General features: G+C 36.4%; 1 protein-coding gene across 6 annotated transcripts in view; it reads left to right on the top strand.

Moving 5' to 3' along the window:
• Nucleotides 1-26354, top strand: part of TRAPPC9 (trafficking protein particle complex subunit 9) — a 468020-nt gene that overhangs the window by 44925 nt on the left and 396741 nt on the right. For all 6 annotated transcript variants that reach the window (XM_052703585.1, XM_052703584.1, XM_052703586.1 and 3 more), the window contains 6 exons: nt 989-1115; nt 4518-4663; nt 8100-8185; nt 15877-16003; nt 17610-17742; nt 21463-21626. In XM_052703585.1, the coding sequence (XP_052559545.1) occupies nt 989-1115; nt 4518-4663; nt 8100-8185; nt 15877-16003; nt 17610-17742; nt 21463-21626 (783 nt within the window). The remainder of the gene's footprint in view (nt 1-988; nt 1116-4517; nt 4664-8099; nt 8186-15876; nt 16004-17609; nt 17743-21462; nt 21627-26354) is intronic.

Genomic DNA, 26354 nt, shown 5'->3' with positions numbered 1-26354 from the left:
ACAGTATCTTTTTTTTTTTATAGCCTTTCTAAGGAATTTTTTTGGAAAACAGCATTTGCTATCACTCTTCTCTTTTGTGTTTTGATTGTCTTTGTGTGTTTAGATGTCGGAAGCAATTTCTTGAAGCTATTTAGTTACTGTATAGTTATTTTTATTGATAGCACATGTACAGAAGAATGTTCATTGTACTTTAAACCCTTACAGGTGTAAGAGTATTCACATACCCTCCCATCTAAACATAAGCTTTGAGGTTTATTTCTGTTTGGTGAGACTCATCCGAGAACAACAATTTGGTATTCAGGCCATATATAACCCATTTTTTTTTCTGGAGACACAATTGTGTGAATTGTTGGAACTGACAATTGGAGAAAATTCAGAGCCATGAAGATGAAATTAATAATGTATGTTTGCTTGAATGTTCTTGTATTTTAAGCAAAACCAAAGAAAAAAATTCATACTGGCTGTTAACATTTAGCAGCATAGCATAATTATTTTAAGAAGTAGGTAGTTTCAATGCAAGATAACCTCAAAATTCATTGGTTTCTTTTTTGGCATTGACACTGTTCTGTGTGTTGTTTAGGACAAGGCTTGTTCACATAACGTTGATGTTGTAAATAACCTTCATGTGCCTGATGCACTTTGCTCTGGATATTTAGATTTGCGAATTCAGTTTTAGAAATTGTTATCTTGCCAATGGAAGAAAAAGCTAATCAAAGATAGGTATACAATGACAGTTCTAAAAATTGTTAAAAAGTACATGAAACTGTCTTGGTTACTGAAGAGCACTTAATTAGTTTCGTTTCATGCACTTAAGGATTTTGGTGTGTCATGTTAAGTTTTCTCATGCAGTAGTTGGTTTTCCACTACAGTGACCTTGTTAAAGTCCGCAAAGGCAAGTAAAGCTTCAGATCATAATTTCATCTTAAACTTTAGTTGCGTAAATGTTGCAAGTGTTTCTTACTCTTATTTTCAACTAACTTATTTCTAGAAAAGAAAGACGTAACACAGAGCTTGGAAAACTACACAGCAAAATGCCCTGGCACAATGGAATTCATCACTCTTCCAGATGGTTTGAAGTTACCTCCTGTTCCATTCACCAAATTGCCTATTGTGAGGTAGGACTCTGAATGCAATCTTTAACTTTTCCACAGTACCTGTCAAATTTTAAAGGATACTGGAAGGATGTAGTCTTCTCAGTTTATGTAAGCTGTTCACAATAACATGAAAAAATGTCAAAATGTCAAATTGTTTTGAGAAGTTCTTGGGCAAAAATAGAGCCCTTGAGCAGAAAATACTTTTTGTGGTCTTTAGAGTCAGAAAGAGAGGATTTTTTAAAATAAAACTGTCATTCAGGAGTTTCTGATACAATCTAAGAAAAGTGTTTTATAATTGCAGTTGAGATTTAAGTTAGATTATCAGGTCACTCCAATGACTAATATATTTTTTAGATTAAAGCCTAGTATAAAGTCTTTGAGAGAGACACAGAGATGGAATAACTGCAGTTTGGCATGAAATTAAAAGGCTAAAAGAAAATCTGTGTCATGAATGGTGTTTGGTAATTGCCATTCAGAAAAAAAATGTACTGGAAGTTATTGAAAAGAGTACTCACAGACGTTTCATTTCTCTTTGGGATGTCATCAGACATAAATAAAATGAAATGTTCTGGTATCACAAGAAGATAATAATACAAGTGTAACGAAAAGCAAAAACGATATTTACTTTCAGATTACCTTCAGTCTCTAAAATGACATAAATGTTTTATTCTATGAGCATTTTTTGATTCTGTGTCTACTTCTACTGTTCTAACTTCTCTGATTTTTTCACTGAAGACAAAGACCTTGTTTAACTATATGTAGTACATTAAATACAGTAGTTTTGTTCTCACGAGCAATTTGTTGTGCAGAACGCACCCTCTTAAGGTACAGATTAGACTGGAGCATAGGCCTGAGATTGAACATACGTAGCAGACAAACCAGCAGTGTCCTGAACTGTGTTTTATCCCATGTTGGGGCCAAGTGCACTGGTTAGCCACATGGGTCGCCCCACATCTCGTGTATTCCTGCAGGAAAGATGCAGATCTTGGAGATCTTCCTGCATTGTTTCATTTACAATTGGCATTTCATTGTCTGCTAGTTATTAATCCATTTCATGTGTCATACTAATTTTGGATACAGATGTCTTAATTACAATACTGCTGAACATTGAACTACCTTAATGAGGCCAGAATGCAATGGCATTATTACGTTTTTCTCCCCTGTACCCGTGAAGCAATTGAGGAGATTTGGCTTGGCAAAGTTATAGTTAATTATTCATGGTATGTAGTATTCAATGCCTGTAGCTGCCCTTTAAGTGTTTACTCCTGATACTTCATATGATCTGTTTCATTTTTTTTTTCTGCTATATTTTTAAACTTTGTCTATTATTGACAATTATTAAGTATTATTTTTATGTGTTTTCTAGCCTTTGGAACTTTTGGCATGTCAAATACTTTAATCTGAAAGGCTCTTTGAGCTTTTAATCGTTTGTCTGAAGCTCTACAAATTGAAAGCACATGAGATTGGAAAGTATACTATGAAAAGCCCTAGTATTTTATCAAATACAAAATGGAAGAATTAATTGTCTTCCTATTCTAATAGAAGCAGCATTTATTAGACTTAAGCAGAGTTTAGAAGTATTTTGGTCTCCCTTCTAAGCAAGTTTGTTTTTAATCAATACAGCTTTTTTATTTCCCTAATAAAAGATTTTATTCTTCCACATTGGGAATTACAGAACAACTGCAATACTATAATTCCCACTCTGGTGAACTCAGTAGGGCTGGGACCAGGACTAGTAAATATTCTTAATCAAGCTTTTCACACGAAGGAATTTTAAAAGATAATGTTTCATAGCAAGCAGTTGAAGATCTTTCCTTCCACTGCTATGCATTAAGATTTAGGAAAAAAAAAGCGTATCCAGCTCTATTTATTAAATAGTGATGGCTGAGCCAAAGTACTTGCTACTGAGGACATAAAATCCCTTTTATTAGCACTTCCTCAATTTTTAGTGTTAATTTCCTCAAATACGTATCACTCACATGTGTTGCTTAAATTTGCATTCTAATTTGTACTCAGATCCAATCAGAAGAGGTATTGTACTTCGTTCAGAGTATTCTGGAGTCTGTCATAGACTCTCTTTTTGCATTTGACTGATGCTGTCACATTTATCAACAGATAATGAAGGGATGTGAGATATGTCATGTTCCAAAACACTTTTCATATTCTCTTGTAACTTCTTATCAAATGTTCTGTATCACAGAGGTAACTTGTCTTTATAATACTCCTGTTACAGCATCATTATTTTTCAGTAATAGCACATTATCTTGAATGCTTTGGGTGATTCTTAAAACAAATGGCTTTCATGTATGTATGCACTTCTTATTAGTGGGAATATTGGTTTCTTTGGTTGATAAAACTGTTCTTCATTGTGCTGAGCTTCTAAATGTGGAGGACTTGATTTTCATGTTCTCTGTGATAGTTTCTTATTTTGAAATTTAGTATAATTCTGTAACTGTGGTGAGTGAGTGACTCAATTTCTTTCATATAAACGTTGCAAAACTGTTCTATCGCTTAAGGGAACACCTTCTTTTTGAGGTGAAGATGCTTGATTTTAAGTTAAAGAAGGCAGGTTTCTTACTTCTCCAGTCATGATATTTGATGAACTATATAAAAACATGAGAATTTAATCATATACTGTAACATCCACAGCCTCTTTGTAGAATTCCTAAAGAATTTCAGTGAAATAAGTTTTATAAACGAATAACAGGGAAAGAGGAGAAGTCGTTAGTTCATCTTTGAACAGGTTGGGTTTTCTGGTATTCTTGCACTTGGCTCCTCAGCTGCCTTTTGAAGTCTTTGAGGGTTTTGGTTGGGTCATCATCATCATCATCTCTAGGTGCACAAATAATCGATCTTATAGAAATGTATTTTTTAAAGTTTAGTACTGGCAAGGCTTTTGAACATTTTAATTCATGGTTGTCCACATCACTGTGGTGGGATGCATGTGGCAATTAGCAAAAAATGAAAGTTTTTTTCTCCATCAGCAGTGGAAGACCAATGGTTTCCCTGCTTTGTATCACAGGAATTTTGGTCAGCAAGATGGTTTAATGAATCAGTCCTTTCCTGTCTGTTAGTAATCGCTTTATGATCTTTAAACGAGACCTCTCCAATTCCTGTGACATTTCCTTCCTTCCAGATGCAGTTTTATGTACTTAAACTGTTTTATTCACTTTGAAGAAGTTCTTTACTTGCGTTACATTGTCCAGTGAAATTTTGCCTGGCTTTGACTTAGCTTTGTTAATTTTTTGCTTGATTTCTGGAATTTCAGTGTTGTTACAATTCAGTTCTCACTTATCTTGGAAACTAACAGCTGGATTTTAAATCCCTTGCTAGTTTTGCATTTGATGCTTTCTCTAGAAGATGTTTTTCCTTTGCTATTTGTTTTTAACGTGACCTTCTATAAAAGTTATTTTTACTTAACAGATCTGTGAAACTCTTGAACCTTCCCACCAGCCTCCGACCTCACAAAATTAAAAGTCTACTTGGTCAGAATGTGTCAACCAAAAGCCCCTTCATATATTCTCCAATTATTGCTCACAGTCGTGGGGAAGAGCGAACTAAGAAAATAGGTAAGAATATTTTCCAGTATTTCACATTATTTTGTTAAATTGGAAATTCTGTCTTCATCAGGGATAGCAAGCCTGAATTTCTTTTGAATTAATCAGTTTTTTAGCCTGAGATTCCAAAGAGTAAAAGTTTGTTCTCCCCAGTGACTTTTGAACCTGTGGGACAGTTCAGTCAGGTGAGAAGTGGGAAGAAAGTCACATAGCTGATCAGATTCATTTCCAGAGGAGCAGGTGCTCCTCAGTACCCAAACTTTGTATCATCTCAAGTTTGGATGGACGTGGTAGCAAAGTGTGACCCTGCTGCAGTAGTAATTTGATTTCAAAAGATGGCTAATAAAGGTTAAGGAATTAAAAAGATGTAGAGCTGATGGTATCTCCTAGAATATTTCTTTGGAAAATATTTCTTTACATCTTATAACATTTCTTTGTGTCTCTTAATTTGATGATGTTTGTTATATTTTTTTCATTGAAATAAAATCTTACTGCCAGTCTTAATGTGCGATTGTTTTATGCAGTATTCTTGTTCCTTGAGGGGATTTAGAGGGGAACCTCCATTTTTTGGTGGCAACGCAAGTTGGTACCACAGGAGTTTTAAATTACACAGTTTCTCCTTTTAGCAATTTAGTTTATTTAGTATAAGAAGATGTCTGAGCTACTTGTGATGCTCTTTAAGGCTTTTATCTTTTGAAGCACATAGCCAGCACATTTACTTTTAAAACCTCTAATGTTTGGTTGAAAAATTTTGCAAAGAAAAGAATGCACAAAACAAAACCATAGCTCCATTATAACAAGGAAGAATCTTTGAAGATAACATGGTTATTTTTTTTAACATGTATTTGATTTACTTTAATTAGAAATAACAATAACAAATGGTCTGTGTTTTTATTATGGAAACCAAAGGGGAAACAAAGCTCTTCAGAAAAGTCTTACATTTTCGGCTTTTAAGCTTTCAACTTGATAAGCTTTTCTAATTGAAAACAATAAATTGGATTATTTTATTCTGTTTAAATTGATTTAATGTGTGCAAGTCATGAGGAATAAACCTCATGGTTTATGACATAAAGGGATTTTTGTTATAAAGTCCTGATAGTGTAAGCAGTGCTGCTGGTAGCGTAATACAGCTCTATTAGAAAGTCTTGCAAGTAATCTCTCATATCTACATGCAAGTTAGATGTAAGTATAGATCTTAACCTTGCACCATATAACTGGATTTTACCTTTCCTTTCAAAAGCTTTTCCTCCAGGGCAGCAATTCTATAGCACTGTCCTGCTCTGTTTTATGTAGATCTTGTGGGAAGCAAACTGTAGGTAGCTAGTGAGGACTCTTGGTGCTGCTGGCTATGGTTTCTGAGTGAATAAGTTGACACAACATGTATTATTTGTTTTCCTGAAAATAAATGTCAATAGTTTTGTTGGGGAGGTAGTTTAGAGAGTATTTGACAGTGAGAAATTGGTCAAAGCTGCAAAAATATAAGAAATGAGCTTAGGATCTTGTTCTCTTTGGGAGAAAATAGATTAAAGCATAAGAGTTCTAATAATTTTGTTTGTTTTGAGTAAAACTTAGCAGCAAGTAATTACTTTCAATGTGTTGTTTTTTTTCCCCAGTGATTTACATTTTCGGAATTCCTTTATGTGGTTGCATTGCATGCATTTTTCAAAAAAGCAATTATGATCCTCTGGTAGTTCTTCTAATCTGGAAATTACTGTAATTTGCAAGGGCTAAAATGCCCACTTCAGTTCACTGGTAACCATAATGGGGGCTCAGTGCTTAAATAGCTTTTAAACTGTGTGACAGCTCTCAAGAGAAGCTACCAGTTCTTTTGGGGACTGCAAAGTGCCGAAGATTTTGGACTAATGAATTAATTAAGAACAAAACAGCACAAACAACTACAAAACATCCCACGCAAATGTGCATTTGAACATGTAGTTTTAATCTACTGTTTTACTTCCCTGGTTCCACAGTAATATAAGCTGTTAATATCTCAGAATGTATGCTGTTAATTTCTAGTAGTGTTAATTGGACTTAAAGATTTGCATTAAGCACATCTCCCTTGAGCTCTCTAACACTGCTTGCAAAATGTAATCAGATAGTGATTGTGAATATGCTGTTAGAGTGCAGATGGTTTTAATTGTGAGTTACAGCATTAATAATCTTGTTTTTTTTTTTTTTTTTTTTTTTTTTTTTACAAAACATTTTCTAATATCCCAGAGAAAAGAGCAGTAATAATGTGTTAAAATCATTGTGTAAGCTAGTTAAAAGTTAATCTGTGTTTGTTATAGATTAGATTATGGTCATGATTTATTTAATCTATTTAATGACTATTTTAAAACCACCTTTTGTTTATTTGGACTGTTGGACCTCACCTTGTATGGCAAACGTCACATTCAGTATAAAATGTGAATGTAGAGTGCACGTGGTTATGGGGAGAAATGCAGGAGGCAGAAAGGAGCACCACGTGGCTGAAAAGATTATGGAGCTGTGGTGCCAAATAACCTTTGTGCATGGAGCAGCCCACCAGAAACGGTTTATGTGCCACAGGCCTCCCTTTCTTAAATTCCTTACCTCCTTAAATGCAACCAAAAATCTTATACTTAGTGTGGTGCATTGTCCTTAAAGCGTGAACTCTGTCACTTGTGGCAGGGTAGGTCAAGAAATAAGCTGCCCTTGCAGTTTCTATTTAGAGGTCACGGGTCTTTCCTAAATATATCCAGAAATTACTATCTTCTGTTATTGCTGAAGTCCACCTTTTGTAACCATTAATCAATAATCAGCATCAATATTTTTTCCATGTCATCTTCCCCTCCCACAGCATTTCCCAAACTTCTTATTGTGTTCTGTGGGAAATCAGTAGGAGGAGAATGGAGGTGGCATCTTGCTGGTGAGCAGATGCTTTCTTCTTAATTTAGAACAATTTTTATTTCACTCCATATTGTCATATGTGTGTAGATGAAGATTTTTTTTTTCCCCATGATTTTTCATATCCTTTTTTCCTTTGGTGTTTATTCCCTATCTGGCTGCTTTTTGACTGAGCCTTGATACGAGGTAATGCGTACTTTGGGCCCACCACCCAGTATGGAAGTCCTGAAGCTTTCAAATGGTTACCATTAAGGAAGTGTTTAAGTACTCTTTTGAAATGGTGCCTGAGTTAATTTTGCCAAAGTAATGTTGGCACAATGTGATGTTGGGCTCTGGAGCACTACTAGCATTAATATAATAAACCTATTAATGAACGCTTCCAGTCCTTTAACACATTGCTTTGCCTCTGATTTGAAGCTTCTGTCCATTGGTACTTGAACAGGACTTGGGCTGTGCAGATCATAGAGAAGTGTTAATTTCAAAAATAAAGCTAATGTAACACTCTGACAGCTCAGCTGCTGCTCATTTTTATAACACTACCATTAGGCAATTCCTGCATTAATTCTGTACTTGTTTTGTGTAGACTTCCAGTGGGTCCAAGGAGATGTGTGTGAAGTTCAGTTGATGGTGTACAACCCTATGCCTTTTGAGCTCCGAGTAGAAAACATGGTATGTATCTTCAAAAAAATTTTCTAACTTCTTCACTAGGTTAGAATTTTAATACCATTTTATACAAATCAAATAGTTTAAAATCTGTTTAAGTCAGTACAGTGTCGGTGTAACAGTGCAGCAGTGTAAGTTCTCTCACATTTTTGCAGTGGTGATGAGGTACTGAATTGAAATGTCTGCTATTCGGAGAGTTAAAATGCTTTACTGCTGCTGACCTATGAATCAATTCTGTATCTTTCTGCATTGATTCAAACTCATGCTAAATAATTTATTTATGCTGGTTTTCAAGTAATAATCATATCCTGAAGCCTAATAATTACTGTATTCTTCCTCCTGCTACTTGTTTTTATCCTAGCTTTACAAATTCCCACGTTGACCACATTTTTTCAAAAAATGAGGAATGAAAATAACTCGTTTTGAGAAGCTTTGATTTATAATAGATGCTTCAGCATATGGATATGCTATTCCCAAGCATATATGTTATTTGCAACCACTGAATGCTAAATTGATGAGATGGAATTGGGGAGAAAAAGGCTAAAAGACCAGACAAGCGTCTCAGGTTAGAAGGTTCAAGCCCAAGCTCTCTACTGAAACACAGTGGATTTTTTTTTTCCTCATTGCAATTAGCAGGACTTTTTAAGGTTATTATATCTCTTAAAAGGTTAAACATCCTTTAATTGCAAAACCACCTTAGTCTCCAGTCACTCCTAATCCAGTGTTATCCTTAGTTGAATACTTTCACCTTTTCCCCAATATTTAATATTGCTTTACAAAAGGAGTCCCAACTCACACAACCCACAAAGTAAATAAAACTACGCCAGTAAATTAGGGTGTATTTATATGCTCAGGATTTTTTTTTAAATTGATAGTTGTACTGCAGTGGCTAATCAAACAATTAGACCTAAATGACAGGTAATATGCCACATATGATATTTTTTCCACAGGAAATGAACACACTCAAGAAAACAGTTTTAAACTGGAAGGGGGTAGATTGGACTAGGTAACAAGAGGAAAGGTTGTTGTTAGAGTACTGTGAAATTCTTTCTAGGAAGCAAACATACTCAGTTCCTTCAGCAGCATTTTGTCTTATGCTTACAGAGGTATACCGAAATGTTAGGAATGAATAGAAAAAGTAATGGTAAATGTGTGCATCAGAAAGGACTCCACGTAAAACTTAAGAACGCTTTGATTTATTGTTTAATCTGTCTTGTGTAAGTAATGATGAAATTATATATTCAAAATGTTTTTGGATAAATTCTTAATGAGGAAATTTCTTGTAAGTGGCTGCATATGCTGCGGAGTTTGGAATACAGTTATTTATACGAGTATACACTCCATCCATTCACTGTGAAAATTAATTGTAATAGCATGAATACTACAAGCTAGATAGTTATCTTCTGAATTAATACTGCATTTCAGTTTCATTGGTAAGCGCCGGAGGATGTAGAAAGGCAGACTAGATACAAATAATTGAAGTGATTAACATAGTTCTTTAGTCAGTGTTCTAAAAATAGAGTGCTTTGAGAAAATCTGCTGTGCACTAATGTTGTCTAATTGGTAGAAATGAGTTGATTTTGCTTCATTTGTGTGGAATCAGGAATGTAGGCAGCAAATGGGGACAGCAATTACTCCTCTCAACTGAGTGTTTGAGAGACAATGTCTTCAGCACCAAATGTTGAGCACCCTGCTTAGCAGCAATACATGTGGACTGGTGTCAGTGCAGCAGCATAGGACAGGTAAGGAGAACTGCATCTGTTCAGTCAGAAGAAGAGAGGACTAGTGGGTAATTCCTCTTGCTGTCATTCCCAGTTGGGAAGCTGGGATGAAAACGGAGCGGGACTCTTCCCAGAGGTGCACAGCAAAAATTTCCCACGTTGCAGTAATGGGAAACTTTCCTAATAGAAAAATTCTATTTTGCCAATGTCTCAGTGGCCATACAGTAGGAACAGGTTTCTGAGAGGGAATAAGGGACCACCATCTTCTGAAATCTTCAAAGTCTGAGTGGATAGGACAGTGAAAAAACCTGTACTGATGCGAAAGCCGTTCCTGTTTGGAGCCTTGGATTGGGCAAGAGGACCTCTGACATTTCCATCCAGCCTGACTTGTTTTGATTCTTTGATGTTGTTTGTGGGTTTACTAGAGTGTGGAAATAGGTATTACTTGATCACAAGAACAAAATCCTTGTGGTTTTCTTTTAATAATTCAGAATGTTTAATATTTTAAAAAGTTTTATTTTATTATTGAAGTGTACTCGTGTGCAGTCCCTGTGCCTTCCTGTTGTCTGATTTCTTGTAATTTTTATGTTCTTCAACATTATTTAGCCTCAGAATCATTTGTACAGCGAGCATATCCCTTTCATTTAATGGCAGTTTTAGATTGTCTGGCCCACAACCTTTTCCTTCTTTCTGACTCAGCACCTTACCTGTGCAGTATGATTACTCATTCAACCTTGTTTCCAATGACTGACAGTCCTTTGAATTCTCCATTGCATGATGTCCCTTGTTTCCCTTTGTCATGGTTCATGTGCAACTGTCTTAAAATCTATAGTCATTCTATTTTTTTTTCCTTATTTTCCCTTCCTATTAACTTTAAGTTTATTTTGTTGTTGTTTGAACTTACTTTTTGCATGTTAAACACTAGAAGCGTTGGTCCAAACTTTTATAAGTGCTCTTGTCTTTACATATCATCCTGCTTATTATGGCTGAACATTTGGAAGATAGTCAACATAGCACTGACATAAAGCACTGAGATAAAGCACAGGTTATTTAGGAGAATGGTTTCCCACTGAAAGGCTTCTCTGTTGTTTTTTTCTTTTTATTATTTGAAATAGTATTCATAGAATCACAGAAGTGACCTTTAAGATCATCTGGTTCCAACCCCTCGCTATGGGCAGGAGCACCTCCCACTAGACCAGGTTGCTCACAGCCCCATCCAGCCTGGCCTTCAATGCTTCCAGGGAGGGAGGATCCACAACCTTTCTGGGCAATGTGTTCCAGTGTATCACCACCCTCACAGTAAAGAATTTCTTCCTAATATCTTGACTACATCTACCCTCTTAGCATTTAAAGCCACTTTCCCTTGTCATGTTGCTAGATGCCCTTATAAAAAGTCCCTCCTGTAGGCTCCCTTCAGGTGCTGTAAGGCCGCTAAAAGTTCCCCCCAGAGCTTTCTCTTCTCCAAGCTGAAAAGCCCCAGCTCTCTCAGAGTGTCCTTGTAGGGGAGGTGCTCCAGCCCTGTGATCATCTTCATGGCCCTCCTCTGGGGGCTCCAAAACGGGATGCAGTACTCCAGATGGAGTCTCACGAGAGCAGAGCAGAGGGGCAGAATCACCTCCCTCAAGCTGCTGGTTGTGCTTCTTTTGATGCCACCCAGGATTACTGCTAAGTATGTTTAGTTTATTATAAGAGTGTACAGGCATGACTGATCAATATTATTCAGGTGAAGAAGCCTTGTGAAGTCAAAATGTTGACTTTTTGTTGTGGTTTTTTTTTTTTTTTTTTTCCTTTTAGTTTCCTCATCTTTTGTCCCATAGTCCCACGTATTCCTGAGTTGGAAATCTCTTTAGATACTTGTTCTTCATATGTGTCTCATTTCTTTGTAACTTACCTCTTTTCTGTATCCTGATTTTCTTTCATCCATATAGTGGGAAGACTCATCCGATGACAGTGATATAAAGCTTATAAAATGGCAAATAAGAGTAATCATGGAATACAGGGCAATTAAGTCCAAAAACTGCATGTTTTGGTCAGTGAGGTAAAATAGGGGTGGTCAGAGGCGGCGCTTTCGTAAACTTTAGCAGATAGCGTGAATAAACATAGAGGTAAATATGATCCTAACTTGCTTAATCTGCAGTGCATTAGATTGAATATTTTTTTGCTGGTGGTGGGATCCAAGTCAAGAGTAGATGTGATGTTCAGCTGTAAATAAGTATACATACAGCTTTGCATTTTTCCAGGAATGTTGATACCTGTTCAGAATTGTTCAGACATGTGAATGAATGTTGGCCTCTGTCTTACAGCTATGGAACCTTTTTTCTATCTGCGAAAAAATGACTTTTGGATTTGAAACCGTCAGAAAATAAAAAAAATCCTGTGAAATCTCTGACAGATTTATTTCATGTCTTGGAAATAATGTCAAGGCTTTAAATCCTGGCTAAATCTGGTGACATCTGCTATTAAAATAGAGTGCATATGAAGATACAGCACAAAGTCTGTTAAGTCTGCAAGATTTTAACTACTTTTTTTCTCTGTTTCTCAAGCTTCGTATTAAAGGCAAATATGCTGTCTTGAAAACCTCTATGAGAAATTTTGAGGGAATGTTATTTATTGAAATAAATCATTTATTTTCTGCACTCACTGTAGAAAATGTGGCTTTCTTAGAATCACCGTGATGGTTGCTACAGAGCACTATAAGTGGTATTCAATAAATTAATATTGGGGAACCGAAAAATACTGCTACAACACGCAACGTTTCTGGAGTTTGTAGTTTTAAAATCTCATAACTCAAAAAGAAAATTTTTCTTCTATGATTCTCATTGTGCTTGGAGCCGTGTTTGTTTCAAGACAATTGAAGTGTAGTGTTTTGATTAATGATGATGTAAAAATAGAAGTGGTTTTTTTTTTTTTTTCTTTTTTTTTTTTTTTTTGGTAAACTGCAAAACTATGTTATAAGCCATGAGCCCCTTCTGTGTTTAAAAATGACACCTAAAATATTGAAAAATCTTTATGTATAAGCACTCCCATGATTTTGCTTATGCTCATTCAAATTTATGGAGTTCACGTCTTCTGTTTCTGCCCTCTAGGAGAATATTTACTTACTGACAGGGTGCATGTCTCTGAAGCTATATTGGGCAAGAAAATACACAAAAAATGTGGAAGGAAGAAGGTGAAAATGGTCATATTTGATATATTCTAGGTCTGCTTAAAATAATAGTGCTAGAAATAGTGGGAGAAACGCTCTTTTAAAAACCTATTTGACAACATTGTGTAAAGTATACTTAATGAAGAAACTAACTTGGGCAATGCTACTTGGGAAGAAAAGTGTGAGTAAAAAAGAAAGCTTAAAAAGGCAGCTAAATGCCCACGTTATTTTAACTGCATCCCCAAAAGCTACCATTTATAGGCAAGTTGTTTTGTTTCTGTGCAACTAAATGGAGATTTGAAGTTATTGAAAGGTGGGCTGTAGCAATGGCTTGAATATACCCACTCTCAGGCAATTTAGGTTGTTATACGAATATAAGAAAATAAAAATCTTTTTTCTCCTAATTTATACATTACGTGGAGGGAAACTTGCATACAGATGATAGTATTTTTCTACTTGGTCAGAAAGCAGTTATTAAATATTATTGCTGAAATATGGTGTAGTATTCTAGGGGAAAGAAATACACTTTTGCTTTTATTTTCTTTCCCTCCTTTTTCTATTTTTCTCCTCTCTCCCCTTTTCCCTTTTTCTGCATCAGATATGTTTAGTTAAAGGGAATAGCAGCAGTTCAGTTTTTCATTTCATTTATCTAAGCAGTTTTAGGCACCAGAGGGCAATGTTTGGCAAAGAATTGCTGTATTCTGCTTTCTGGGTGATAGCAATATTGGAAGTGTCTTTCAGACACTCTAGATTACATCACTGTCTTTTCAAACTTACTTGTGTGGTTCAAGTTTGAAGAGTAAGTACATTGATTTCACTTTATGTCTGTTAAACCAAGGCTTTGTTGAGGTTTACATCGTTTTGTTTGCTTGCTTGTTTTTCATTTTGATGACCTTTTATGCTTCCTTGATACCTTACATAAATATTGTAAGTTTTACTGGATGGTAAAACTCTCATAATGAGGGAAATAAATGCTGCATTCCACTTCATGCGGTAAAGCACTTGGGGCTGTTTAATTTTTTAGACCAGGAATAATCTGTCCTTACAGAAGATACTTGACATTTCCATTGCATTCTCTTAAAACATTTTTTGGAGGTTTTTTTTTTTTGGTTGTTGTTGCTAAAGAATAGACTGAGGATGCATTTGTAATACACTGCAAGCAAAATACACTCTGGTGAAGACTTACTTTGCTTCATCAATTATCTTGAGGTCATCATGCTGTGTTTGTGATCATCATGATCCAGGGGTGTCATTTTGATGCAGTTTCAGGGAGTAGACAGCAATGTACCTATATAAGATCTTCTTTTGCTCCTCTGTTGTTAAAACATTTTATTACTAGTAATTGCTGGAGTGTAGTAACTCATCCTTCTTGTCCATAAGCACGTTCATGTTTTGGTTGAGGCATTTTTGTTTCCTTAGGTATGTACTCTATGAATAGTGATTAAGGTATTTTCCATTTGAGAATTAGAAACAGAAAGTTGCTAGTGTGCCTTTTACAGCAGATGAGAGCTTTAGAGGTGCACCATTCGGAATCCTACTGAATTAGAATTGAAGTAATCATAGGTGTTTTTGAAGGTAAGCAATACCAGTGTGGCTAGCATTGCTGCTGCTTAAACTCTTTGTTCAATCCTCAAGTCTCTGTGTGATTTTTTCTGCCTCAAACCATAAGTTTTTTTTTTTTCATATGTCATTACAAAAATGGTATTTTTATTATACTCTTGAATTCCTTTGAAGCATCTCGACACACTTAGGTTTTAATCTAATTGTGCTTACTGCATTAATTGCTAGAAAGACTAATATTGGATATCAATATTCTCCCTCTCTCTCTCTGTATATAAGCAGCTAGTAACTTAGACTCTTGTATTTTACATTTCTTACTTTTAACAGCATGCACTGTGTTCAAGCATCTTAAATTCATTAACTGAACTTAAAAAAAGTGATTAATTTACTGAGGAAATAATGCCATGTTCTGTAGACCATGAAATAAATGTATTTATGGTTGCATTTCTTATTTTGTGTCCTGTTTTTATGTCAGGGTGCTAAGAGATTTCTCTGTCATACAGTAAGAGAATAAATGCCAATTGTATCCTGGGCTCCATCAGAAGAGGGGTGGCCAGCAGGGACAGGGAGGTGACTGTCCTCTCTGCTCTGTTCTCGTGAGGCCCCATCTGGAGTACTGAGTGCAGGTGTGGGGCTCCCAATACAGGAGAGATGTGGAGCTGTTGGAGAGGGTCCAGAGGAGGGCATCAAGGATGATCAGAGGGCTGGAGCACCTCTGCTATGAAGACAGGCTGAGGGAACTAAACTTGTTCATCCTGGAGAAGAGAAGCCCATGACTTTTAGCTTAGTTAGAAAAACTAGGCGTACTTTATTATCTGTAAACATTCAGTTTGTTCCTTCCCCATAAATAAATCTTTTCCGGCCTGGAACTTTAATTAAAGCTAAGGAGGAACTGCTATTGATGTTTGAATTTCATTGTCCAAAATTTAAGCAAATATATGTTGTGTCACAAGTCCAATTAAATGTGGTTATAAAAAAACGCCTTGCAGATTATATCACTTGTGTTTTTTTTGCTGTGTTTTGGGTATAAATTATTTGTATTTCATATATCATTCTCAGCTCAGACACATCCTGAAGCACACACTTCTCTACTGAATACAAATCTTGCAGTAATTCCAGAAGGCTGCTTAAGTCACTGGAACTTTAAACCAAAGCAACTGCTATGTGCAAATTCGAATAAACCATAAAAGTTTGGATGATATATTGCAAGGGATTAAATCTTAAGTGTATATCATAAATGGATTTATCCGTATTGTACAACTTTTTTTCAGGGTCTCTTGACAACAGGAGTAGAATTCGAATCTCTTCCTGCAGCCCTTTCTCTACCTGCAGAATCTGGTTTGTATCCAGTAACTCTTGTTGGTGTTCCTCAAACCACTGGACAGATCACTATCAATGGTAAGGGATCTTTTTCATCATTCTGTCCTGTATTTTGTGTGCTTGTGATTGATGTTATAGCACAATTCAAATTGATGTGCTTTACACATTTGCCACTCCAAATTCTCCTCAATATGTGAAACAAAACAAAAAATCAAGCAGAACCACAAATATCACTATTTGATATGCTAGACTTCATTAAAACCATAGTATGATGCTGAAAAATCATTTGTTTGTAATGGTAACAACATATATTTACAATATCTTCAGTATGAAAGGAAAAGGATAATGAGCTCCATCTTAGCAATGTTTTAATTTGGAAAGATTCCGAGAAAAACGGCTTAAACTTTTTCATGAGAAGGCAGAAGATCCTTCAGCTCCTTTTTCTTAATTAACCATTTTCATGTAACGTTACAGAAATTTTTGCCAGTTGCTTGTGTAGAAACAATTTAGCTGGTGTGTGTAGAGTAATGAAGTCAAGATGTCACTGCATTCATAAGGCTAAGTGGAATCGTCTTCCTAGTAAGTGAAGAGAATTAAAGAACTTTTTTTAGGAACCTGGCAGATGAGACTCCTTGAAAATGCAGTGTATGTGAACATGGTAGATGCAGCATGTAGTAGTACTGAGCCATATTAACAACATGAAATTTTAGGTACATACTCTCATAATTTATAACAGAAAAAGAACTGTTTTAATACAATTCAACACCAAAAGAAGATGGATTTGAACTCGAAGAAGATTTGTTCTCATTGTGTTTTTCCTAAATGCTTTTCTGCCTGCTAAAAAAATGATTTTGCTTTTTTTTTAGGTGTGTTTTTTTTTTTCCTTCAGAAATATTTCAGTAAATACAGAATAGCATCAAAGCATTCAGGAACATTTGTTCTGTAGTTGTCCGCTTTTAGTTTCATATACTAAAAATGTATTGCAAGCAGAGGAGTTGATTTCTGTATTTGGTTGTTACTTGTATGTCAATGGATTATATTTTCCTTCAGATACAGGTTGGTATATATTGCTTGGCAAGGAATTGGTGTTGAGATATTTGACTGCTAAACCGAGCTTTTAGAGTATAAGCTGTGATATCTCATGGCAAGTGTACGCATATATCCATATTCAATTTTCTAAAAAGAATCATTTGCCTCAGGGATGCATTATCTTCAAGACACTCTAGAGACTGCTGTCAGGTTTTCTTGGAAAAGTTAGGGAAGTCTCAACATTAATTGAAAGGTAACAAGTTATGTGCACTGGTGGATAATGTGATAAGGTATTGTGAAATGTTGGTCTGTATGACATAATTTATTATGTTGAACTTGTAACGGTTTACAGAATTTGCCATAATGCATGGTAAAAATTATGGACTATATATATATATATATTATTAGTTATAGGTACAGAGACAGAAATGTGTGGTTTTTTGTATATTATTTATTTAAAAATATTATCTTGGCCACTCGGAAACTTTTTTTGTTTTAAATATTTTATGTCCTGAGAAGATTCTCTTGTAGAGAAGGTAGTGTTCTAGGTAGCAGAAACACTGACAAGTTCTGGCAGGTAACATTAGTGTATTAGATCTCTTAGAAAACAAAAGCAATGTGCAACTTTTTTTTTTTTTTTTAAACAAAAAATCAGGTTACCATACCTCAGTGTTTGGAGTATTCAGTGATTGCCTTCTGGACAACCTACCAGGAGTCAAGACCAATGGCTGTACTGTTGAAGTCATTCCAGCTTTGCCGAGGCTACAGATCAGTACCTCCCTTCCAAGGTGAGAAGCTGAATAAAATGAGGATTTTATTTGGTAATATTGCAGTGTTAGCATTCATAAATGTTCATAAAATCTGTAGTAAAGGAATAATCCATGAAATACTGTGGGTTAGAAGGGGATCTTCTGGATATCATGTGTAGGACGTTGCTCAAAGCGGGATGAGCTCTGACTAGCGATGTGCCTTTGATGTTAGATGTGTTTGCTCAGGACATTGTCTCATTGTCTCTGACCACACTTGGAAAAGTCTGCCTCTAGCCTCCTGTTTTTCAGAGTGAAACAAACAGCTCTTTGAATCTGTCTTTGTATGTGATGTGCTCTGTCATCCTGTTTGTCCTGATGCTCCTGTTCTGGATTTTCTTCAGCATATCTATGTTTCTGTTTGATGGGTGTATGGGAACAGCTGAATCATGGCCTGAACCTCTGATAGACCACCTGAGGCGAGCAATGAGTCAGCCCTGGGAGTACAGGTGAAGGCAATTCTCCTGTGCTATTGGAACAGGTGGAGCCTGGCTCCCCCTCTCCTAGACCCCATTTAAGAGCTGGCTACTGGGGGGAAGGATCTCTTTTGGAGATCGCTCCTCTTGGAGTCTTCTCAGAGAGCCCAGGATAAGGGTAAGCTTTCTATCTATTCTTCTTTAGTGTGATAAGCTGTTTAGCCTAACTTTCCTGTATATTTCTTAATTATAACATCCATATATTTGGTGATTATGCAATAGGGAAGCTCCAAGTTAGACAGTATACTGCAGAAACAGTGTGTGTAAGAGTTACAAGAAGAATTAGCTAAGACAATCTCTTCATATACTCACCAGGCATGTCAATCACATCACAATTGTCTGTAAGCTAAAAGTGGGGTTTTTTTTTTTTTTTTCTTAAGCTTTATTTTCAGGTAAAGAATGTGACTAACTCCACAACTTTAGAGAGAACTGGTAGGACGTGGATTTGATTCAGTTTTTGATGAGAGTGCTCATGTACTAAGTAGCATGTTGATCAATGTACAAGTCTTGCCCTCCACCTACCATTTTGCAAATTGTGAAGGATTTTTTTTTTTAATTTTAAGGTCTCTTTAAGTTTTATAGATCAGCAAACAACATTTTGTTGCTTATTGATTTCTATTCTTGTTCTGTTCTTCAGTGTAGTTTACTTAATAACTCAAAGTATTCAATTTGGCTCTGATTTTTCCATAAATAATTTTACTTATGTGGAATGAGTTGCATTGGTAACATTTTATTGCAAAGACATGAAAGTAATACTCTGAAGACAGAAAAGTAGTAAAACAGTGTAGTTGCATTGCATGCTGGTGAACTGGTTATATAATATTTGCTAGGTATGCAGTCTATATGGTTTAGCTGTTGTAGGGAACTGGTAGCTCATGGCTTGAAAGGATAATTGAGCACATGGTGAAGGGATGTGGCTGGCCTAGGGAGCACAGGCAAATTGTTTGCACCTGTGTCCCTTATGCAACCAGAAGGGGTGGCCCTGGGCTCATGTAAGGGCCAGCCACTGAAGGGAGAGCATCTTCTGGACCTAGGCTGCTTCCTGTGGAGGAATGTTGTGTAGCCATTGAGCTCTTTTATTGAAGAACGTGGTTTGAAATACAGGGGGAATTGCAAATATTCTTAAAGGAGCATAATATCTACTCTTTTTGGATATGTGCTCTACTGAGAATATGGAACATTAATAAGACTTTCTTTGTATGTTGGAGTATATTTCCCTTTTCACTGGTGCTAAGATTGCTCTTAGCTTCTTCAGATGCTTTGGTTTCTGTGTTCAGTCTCAGCTCTTGTGACATCCTAGATATTCAGAGGTCTTTCTCTGCCACCACTTTGTCCTTCTCTCAGACTTTGTGACAATAAATTGTGTTGTGTAGCTCTTGTAAGCTCTACTTTATCCTCTGGAGAAAGGCACTGTAAAGAAATAACAGAATTTACAGTCAGCTGTAGAAGATCTGAGTAATTTTTCTTCTCCTGTATTGCTGGTGTGTTTTATGTTTACATTTGCTTTGACACCCAGCCTACCAACATCTGAGCTGTATTCCTGAAAGGAAGTCTTTTTCTGACCGATCACATCAGCCTTTGTTGAAGGTAACTTTTCTGAGTTTATCCCCAGTTCATTTATTTTTGAAGTGTTTGAGATAACCTTGATACTGAACTTTGTGAATGACTTCAAGGTTTGTTTGAAGGGTCAGTTAAAGATGTGATCTCTCTTTCTGTCTATTCCAGTGTTGGTTGAACTTAGAGAGATTTTGAGTTGATAATCATATTGGCAACAATAATTCCAGGCCTTTCTATGTGTACCTAACAGTTGTTTTGGAACAGTTGTCTTGAAAGATCAGTTTATTAAGCTCAGCTTAGCAGGAGCTTTAATGAATCTTCCTGTGCTTGAGAATGACTTAATAGCTATTTTTTTATTATAGGTATATAAACACACATTTATGAATAAATTTATATGATATATGATACTACACTACTGAGTGAAACATTAATGATGGCAAAGGTTTTAAAAAGAGAACTGATGGGGAGGAAGACAAATTCGTAAATAAAATTATCCAAGATCTATTGTGTGGATGAACTTCAGTAAGTGACAGTCAGTTCCACAAGAACTAGAAACTTTGGAAGCTTCAGGCCAGTGTGCTGGGCATCATGACTACTTCCTAATGTACTGAAACACTTCCATGGTGTTCTTATGCTCAAAATTTTGTTTGAGGGCAAAAAAGCCAAGAACTTAACAGTTCACATCTTAGCAGACTACTAAAGGAATCGTTGTTAGTACGTATTTTTGATGGAGGAAGAAAAAAAAACACTGTGTATAGAATCATGCATTTAAAATTGTTATATATGTTCTTCCTACCTGTTTTCCTGTTGTTATTCTCACCCACCCACTGCTTCTATGGGAACTAAGAATGGCACTTTCAGCCTGCAGCTGCTGTTACAGTGAGTTGTCTGCATCTGGAAACCTTCACCATGAGGAACACATGCTGATGTTGTTTTTACTCTTCAATTTTTTCCACTTGGAGATGCATGAGGCTATTTTTGTGGTTGCTAATACACTTTTTCCACCATGCTCTGCCTTTACATGCTGGTCTGGTCATTGAAGATATGTCTGCCTTCATTGACAGTATGTTGGTGGAGTTTGGGAATGCTTAACAATGTGAAGTAATTTATCCTCTTCTGTAAGTATAAAGGTTTCATCTCACCTGAGGCTTCTTCTGCTGGTTGAATTTATTCTAATTTTTTCAATGTCGATGGGCTGATCAGAAAGCAGTACAGACTTCAGGATCCTGCAGATGGCTCTCGCTGGTATCAGCCATGGTGTTCAATAGCTTCCCTTGATTTCCTTTTCTCTTTAGTACTCAGACCTGGTGTTCAAATACTTGGTAGATCAGATGTCACTTCTTTCAAGTTTGGTCATTCTGATAACCTGCAATTGTTTTTTTTTTTTTTATTCTCTTTCCTTTTCTTAATTTTTTTCAAGTGTTTTTTTAACAGGCTTTCAGTCAGAAAACATTTTTATGTTGTTTTGCACAGCACTAACATTTGTCTTGGTAAAAAAAAGAAAATGACATCATTTTCCATTCTAATTTTAGCCACATTCAAGTATCTTCAAGATTTCAGAGCCATAGTTTTTGAATCTTTGAAGAATGGCTAAGAGAATGTCCTAAGTTGGACATGCTTTTAATGCGCTTATTGTAATACTCTTTGCATGTCTGTCATATCTTTGTAGGTCCGCTCATACACTTCAGCCTTCTTCAGGAGATGAAGTCTCCACTAGTGTATCTGTCCAGCTTTACAATGGAGAGACTCAACAGCTGATCATTAAGTTGGAAAACATTGGAACAGAACTATTGGAGACGTTAGAGGTCACGGCGAAAACAGTCAATACAAAGGGTGTGTATGCTGTTTTAAAGTTAGGAAGAATAATCCTTTTCATAAATAAAAGCAGGACTAGTTATGTTTGTAGGATGTTTTTTTAGGTCAGACTAATGCAAATGTAATACCTGTTAAAAACTTTTTTTTTTTTTGGTATAAACTTGAAAATGAATGTAAGAATATGCAGGAAGAAAATGAAGGAAAGTGTGGAACCATCTGTATGTAAAGGGGTCATATGATTTTTCATATACTTCCTAAAATGAAGTCCAAACTTCATTTTAATGTTGCTTGGAAAGCAAAAGGGGAAAAAAACAAAACAAAAAAAAACAACAACCCAACAAACAGCTACCTAAAACTTCCTGAAGGGGGGAAAAAAAGTGGTGAAAAGTAAGATTGAGTCTAAATTCCTTCTTATATTTACATACTGTGATTAGCTAATTAAATGAATTACCATTAGGACTAATGTTCTCCTGTTGAAGAAAAGGAAATAAGCCTACTTGTAGCTTGCTCAGTAAGCAATAGGAAAATGTGGGATGGAACACTTCAAAAAAAACCAAAAAAACAAAAAAACACAGCACAGATAAAACAAGATAAAACACTTTGAATTAAAAGATTGAATTGAAGATGCAGAGGAAACATGCAGTACATTTCCTGCTTTCACTTCTCCCAAAGCACATGCTTACATTTATCAAATAGTCTGAGAGGCAAATATCACCTCCTTGTGATGGTCTGTCAGCTCTATTGTCCTGTGAGGCATCATTAAGAAAATGATATTAACAGAAGAACTGCAGATGATGAGCAATAGAATCTATGCATACAGTAGAAAGATCTCATTTGATTGTAGATTCTATTCTGTCAGTGCCAGATGATTTAAATGTGATGTGATACCTGGTGTTTTTTGCTCTTTTCAGCATTCAGGCTTGTCTTTTTTTCAAGAGCATATCCTCTTCTCTGCAGCCTGAGAGACAAGGAGTTGCCAATCATCCAAGAATAGATTATCTGTCAGGGAGTTGTTACCAAGAATAACTTCAGAAGTTGAAGTAAAATAGTTTACTGTTCTCTGTTTCAGTAATTTTTAAGGTGTTCTTACTGTGCAAAGTTCTTGCTATATGTTTGTAAAGGAAAGACTAAATACTGTGAGTGAAGATTTGTCAGCAGCATAATCTTGTCAGTGATGCTGTATAAATGGAAATAAGTGAGTAGTACATGAAACTGTATTTAATAGAAACACAAACTCCTAAATTATTATACATTAAGATATTATGTAGATTGTTAAGAACACTAGGAATTATCTGTAGTTAAGAGAAGTTAGGAACTATCTATAGTATGTATTAATAAGTGGTCTCTTGGATGTTCTTTACTATTTCTTACTTGAAATGTGGCTGTAATGCAAGCTGCTCGGGGTTTCCTTGAGAGCTGGTTGGCATCTTCATCTGCCATTATGGCTGTTTGCCTGTCATCTTGGGAGCCTGTAAGAAGTGGTTGCCTAACTTTGGCCAGAGACACAAAGCCTCTAATCTTTCTTGATTTCACCTGATTTTTCTTTTGTTCTTTCACTTGTGACACTTCTTATAAATCTTGCACAGCTGCTGCATGTGTGCCTGTCTAGCCTTTTCACAGATTTATAAGAATCATTTAGCTTGGCAGAGACCTTTAGGATCATCAACTCAAACCATCAGTATAAGACCAGAAAGTCCCATCAGTAAGCCATATTCCTAAGTACAAAGGCCACAGATCTCTTGAACACATCTTGAGTTGGGGGTACCTATCTCTCTGGGCAGCCTGTCCCAATGACTAGCCACCCCTTCTGTGGAAAAACTCTTCTTCATATCCAATCTTAACCTTCCCTGGCACAACTTGGGGCTACTTCCTTGTGTCTTGTCACCTGGGAAATAAGACTGATGCCCAGCTGGTAGTTCCTGGGAGTGGTGAGGTTTCTCCTCAGCCTTCTCCAGACTGCATCACCCCAATTCCCACAACTGCTCCTTTTAAGTCTTGTTTTCCTGTTTGTTAAACAGTTTTGTCGCTCTTCTCTGCATGCTTGAGCAGCTCAGTGTACCTCATGCATTGAGGAGCCCAAAACTGAACACAGTATTTGGAGTGCTGTCTCAGCAGTGCCATCTACAAAGGGACAGTCACAGCCCTGTGTTCTGAAACAGATCCTGAAGCAAATCAGAAAAAGGGAGTTGTCATATTGTCACAATAAATTCTATCAATATCATGTCTTTTAATGTCTCGTTATACCAGTCTTGTCTAGCAGGCTGTGGTATCTGTAAGTCAGACATCACATGTATGCTGTGAAGGCCAGCTGTGTCACTTCATGTTGTCACTTGCTGTGTCAGATGCTCTTATGCTTTTTTAGAATGATGATGTGCAAAGGATGACTTTCTATCCTCTGTCTCCAGTCAGCTCTTGCCAGAGGATTGTTATGTCAAAGTTAAGGGGTTCCTCTAAAGGCTTTTGTAACTCAGCTGTTCAGTCCATTCTGGAGAAAAGGTGACCCTGATGTGTTTTTGAAGCTTGAAGCATTGAGAGAAGAATGCCAGGCATTCTTAGCAGACTTGCAGGCTGTAGCAGTGAGCGCCAGCTGCACATGCTGAATGAGCTTAAATGATAGAAGCAACCAGTCCTCATTGATCTTTCCTAAAGTGATTGCTCTCTGGAACTTAAACATATGGAAATAAATTCACCTGTCTAACTCTGTTCTTTTCATGGCCTTTGAAAGCATCTGCTTGTGGTCTCAGCTGTTTAACCATGCCTGATCTCAAGTGAGAAAAATCTACTCTGAGGACCAGGTAGCTATTTTTAAGAGTTGCAGATACGTATCTGCTTATCTTTTTTTCCACCCAAAACTACAAGCGTTGGTAGGCCTGCTGTGGTTTTCACTGTAGAATTTCTCAGCTCAGGTCTTTTCCTTTCTGCCCGCGCTGGCTGACGCGGTTATCCAGGACATTTTAAGACATTTACTCTTTTTTTTCCTACTCCTGGGATGAATGTTAAATGGTTCATGGTATTAGAGCAAGTTCTTGTCATCTTATAATGGTGTTTGTTAGCTGTGTGGAAGCAGCTCTTCAAGATACATTTACATTGTAAAGAGTATAGCAAGGTCTGCGAGTCTATTTCTGTCTGCTAGGTTTGAGTCCAAAATACTCTGTAATTATCTCCTCAGTTTGAAAGATGCTGTTTTCCTTCAATCTGGAAGAAGATATAATAGTAATATTGGTTAGTTGCCGATGAGCACACAAGCTATTAATGTTTTTAACCTTGTAATTCTAACATGCGCAGTCTGCAGCTCCAGATTTTCACAAAACCTTGTGGTTACTCTACATTGGTAAATTCACAACTTCTGTTTTCACTAGAATTACGTGCACTTGACATTAATGTGAATGAATGTCTATGCGTTCAGAGCTGATTGTTGCTTTGGGGTCCTGTGTATTCTGCTGGGGATATATAGATCAGCTGGTGTGGCAGCAAGAAGCAGAGATGCAGATTACTGTGGAAGTCTGTAGAGTTCTGTTGCCTTGAAACATATCACATTTTTATTTTCAGTTGTTTATCCTGCGTGCATGCAGTGTGCTTTTGTTTCTTGAATTCAGAGATATGGACCATTCTGGTATCATCTGTGCTCTTGCATTACTATTTCCTCTCAGAAGCTCAGCTTGAGAAGCAGCAGTTGTTTTGGCTGTGATCTTCCTAGAACTTAACTGTCAGTCATAGTCTGCTATTTTTTTCTTTGTACTTTGTTTCTTTTTGTCCTTACCTTTTAACCTTTTTCTTCTCCGTTCCAAGTGTTTTAATTAAATTGTTTGCAATGTTGTCCTGCAGGCTGAACTGCAGCTTTTTATCCTGCTGTGCCTATTTCCATTTGTCAGGAATTTACAACTCAGAGCACTATTCCACATACATGCACTTTCTGTGATGCTTTAAGTTATGTTTGCAATCTCAAGGCTGATTACAGTTACAGTTAGTGTAGGGTTCTGTGCCCGTAACCCCCACCCTCCCAATTCTGCAGCAGAAAGTGAGACAGGTGTAAGATTCTCTATTAGGGCTGATGGTTCAAGAATTCATAGAACCTTAGGAGAATGTACTCTGGGAGATGTCTCAAGTCTGGCCATGGTTGTGTTTGTAGTGTACTTAGTATCCTTAGTTGATGCGTATCCCCGCGCAGTCCTCTTTAGGTAGCTCATTAATTAAATTTGCTTAATCCCATTTTGAAGCTGCCTGCCTCTGTGTGTTGGCATTTTATGGTTTTTGTGAAGTGGTTACAGGCAAATAATTGTGATAGGTATGGTAGCAATCGCAGTGCATGTTGTTCTCTACAACAGTATGGCCTTGTGATGGTGAGAAAGTAAAAACTCTCATAATGGTTACCTGTAATTGGTATGCAGAGTGCCAATATGGAATTGTTTTTATGGATCTTAAAACCTGAAGATGTTGGAGTTGAACCTGAAATTATGTTATGGGTAAGATACCCTATGATATTTGTTGTGATTTTAGTGATTTAGTCTCTGTAAAAAGGATATAATAAGTTTCTCATTTACACTCCTGACTGGAAGTTGCTTGAAACTTCAACTGTTGAATGCAGATTTTAGACTCTGGAACCAACTGAATGCAAAATAAGAATATTTTCCATACAACTGATAGGTTTGAATCCCAGTGTTGTGATATAATTCAGTGTAATACTGACTGCTAAACCAGGTAAAGAAAATGATAATGAACTATAAACCAATACTACTTAATATTGAA

The sequence above is a fragment of the Tympanuchus pallidicinctus genome, unplaced genomic scaffold, assembly GCF_026119805.1.
Source record: "Tympanuchus pallidicinctus isolate F22 unplaced genomic scaffold, pur_lepc_1.0 scaffold5, whole genome shotgun sequence".
In the NCBI taxonomy this organism is placed as follows: domain Eukaryota; kingdom Metazoa; phylum Chordata; class Aves; order Galliformes; family Phasianidae; genus Tympanuchus; species Tympanuchus pallidicinctus.
The sequence above is the reverse complement of the archived record's forward strand: the minus strand, read 5'-3'. Positions and strand labels throughout refer to the sequence as shown.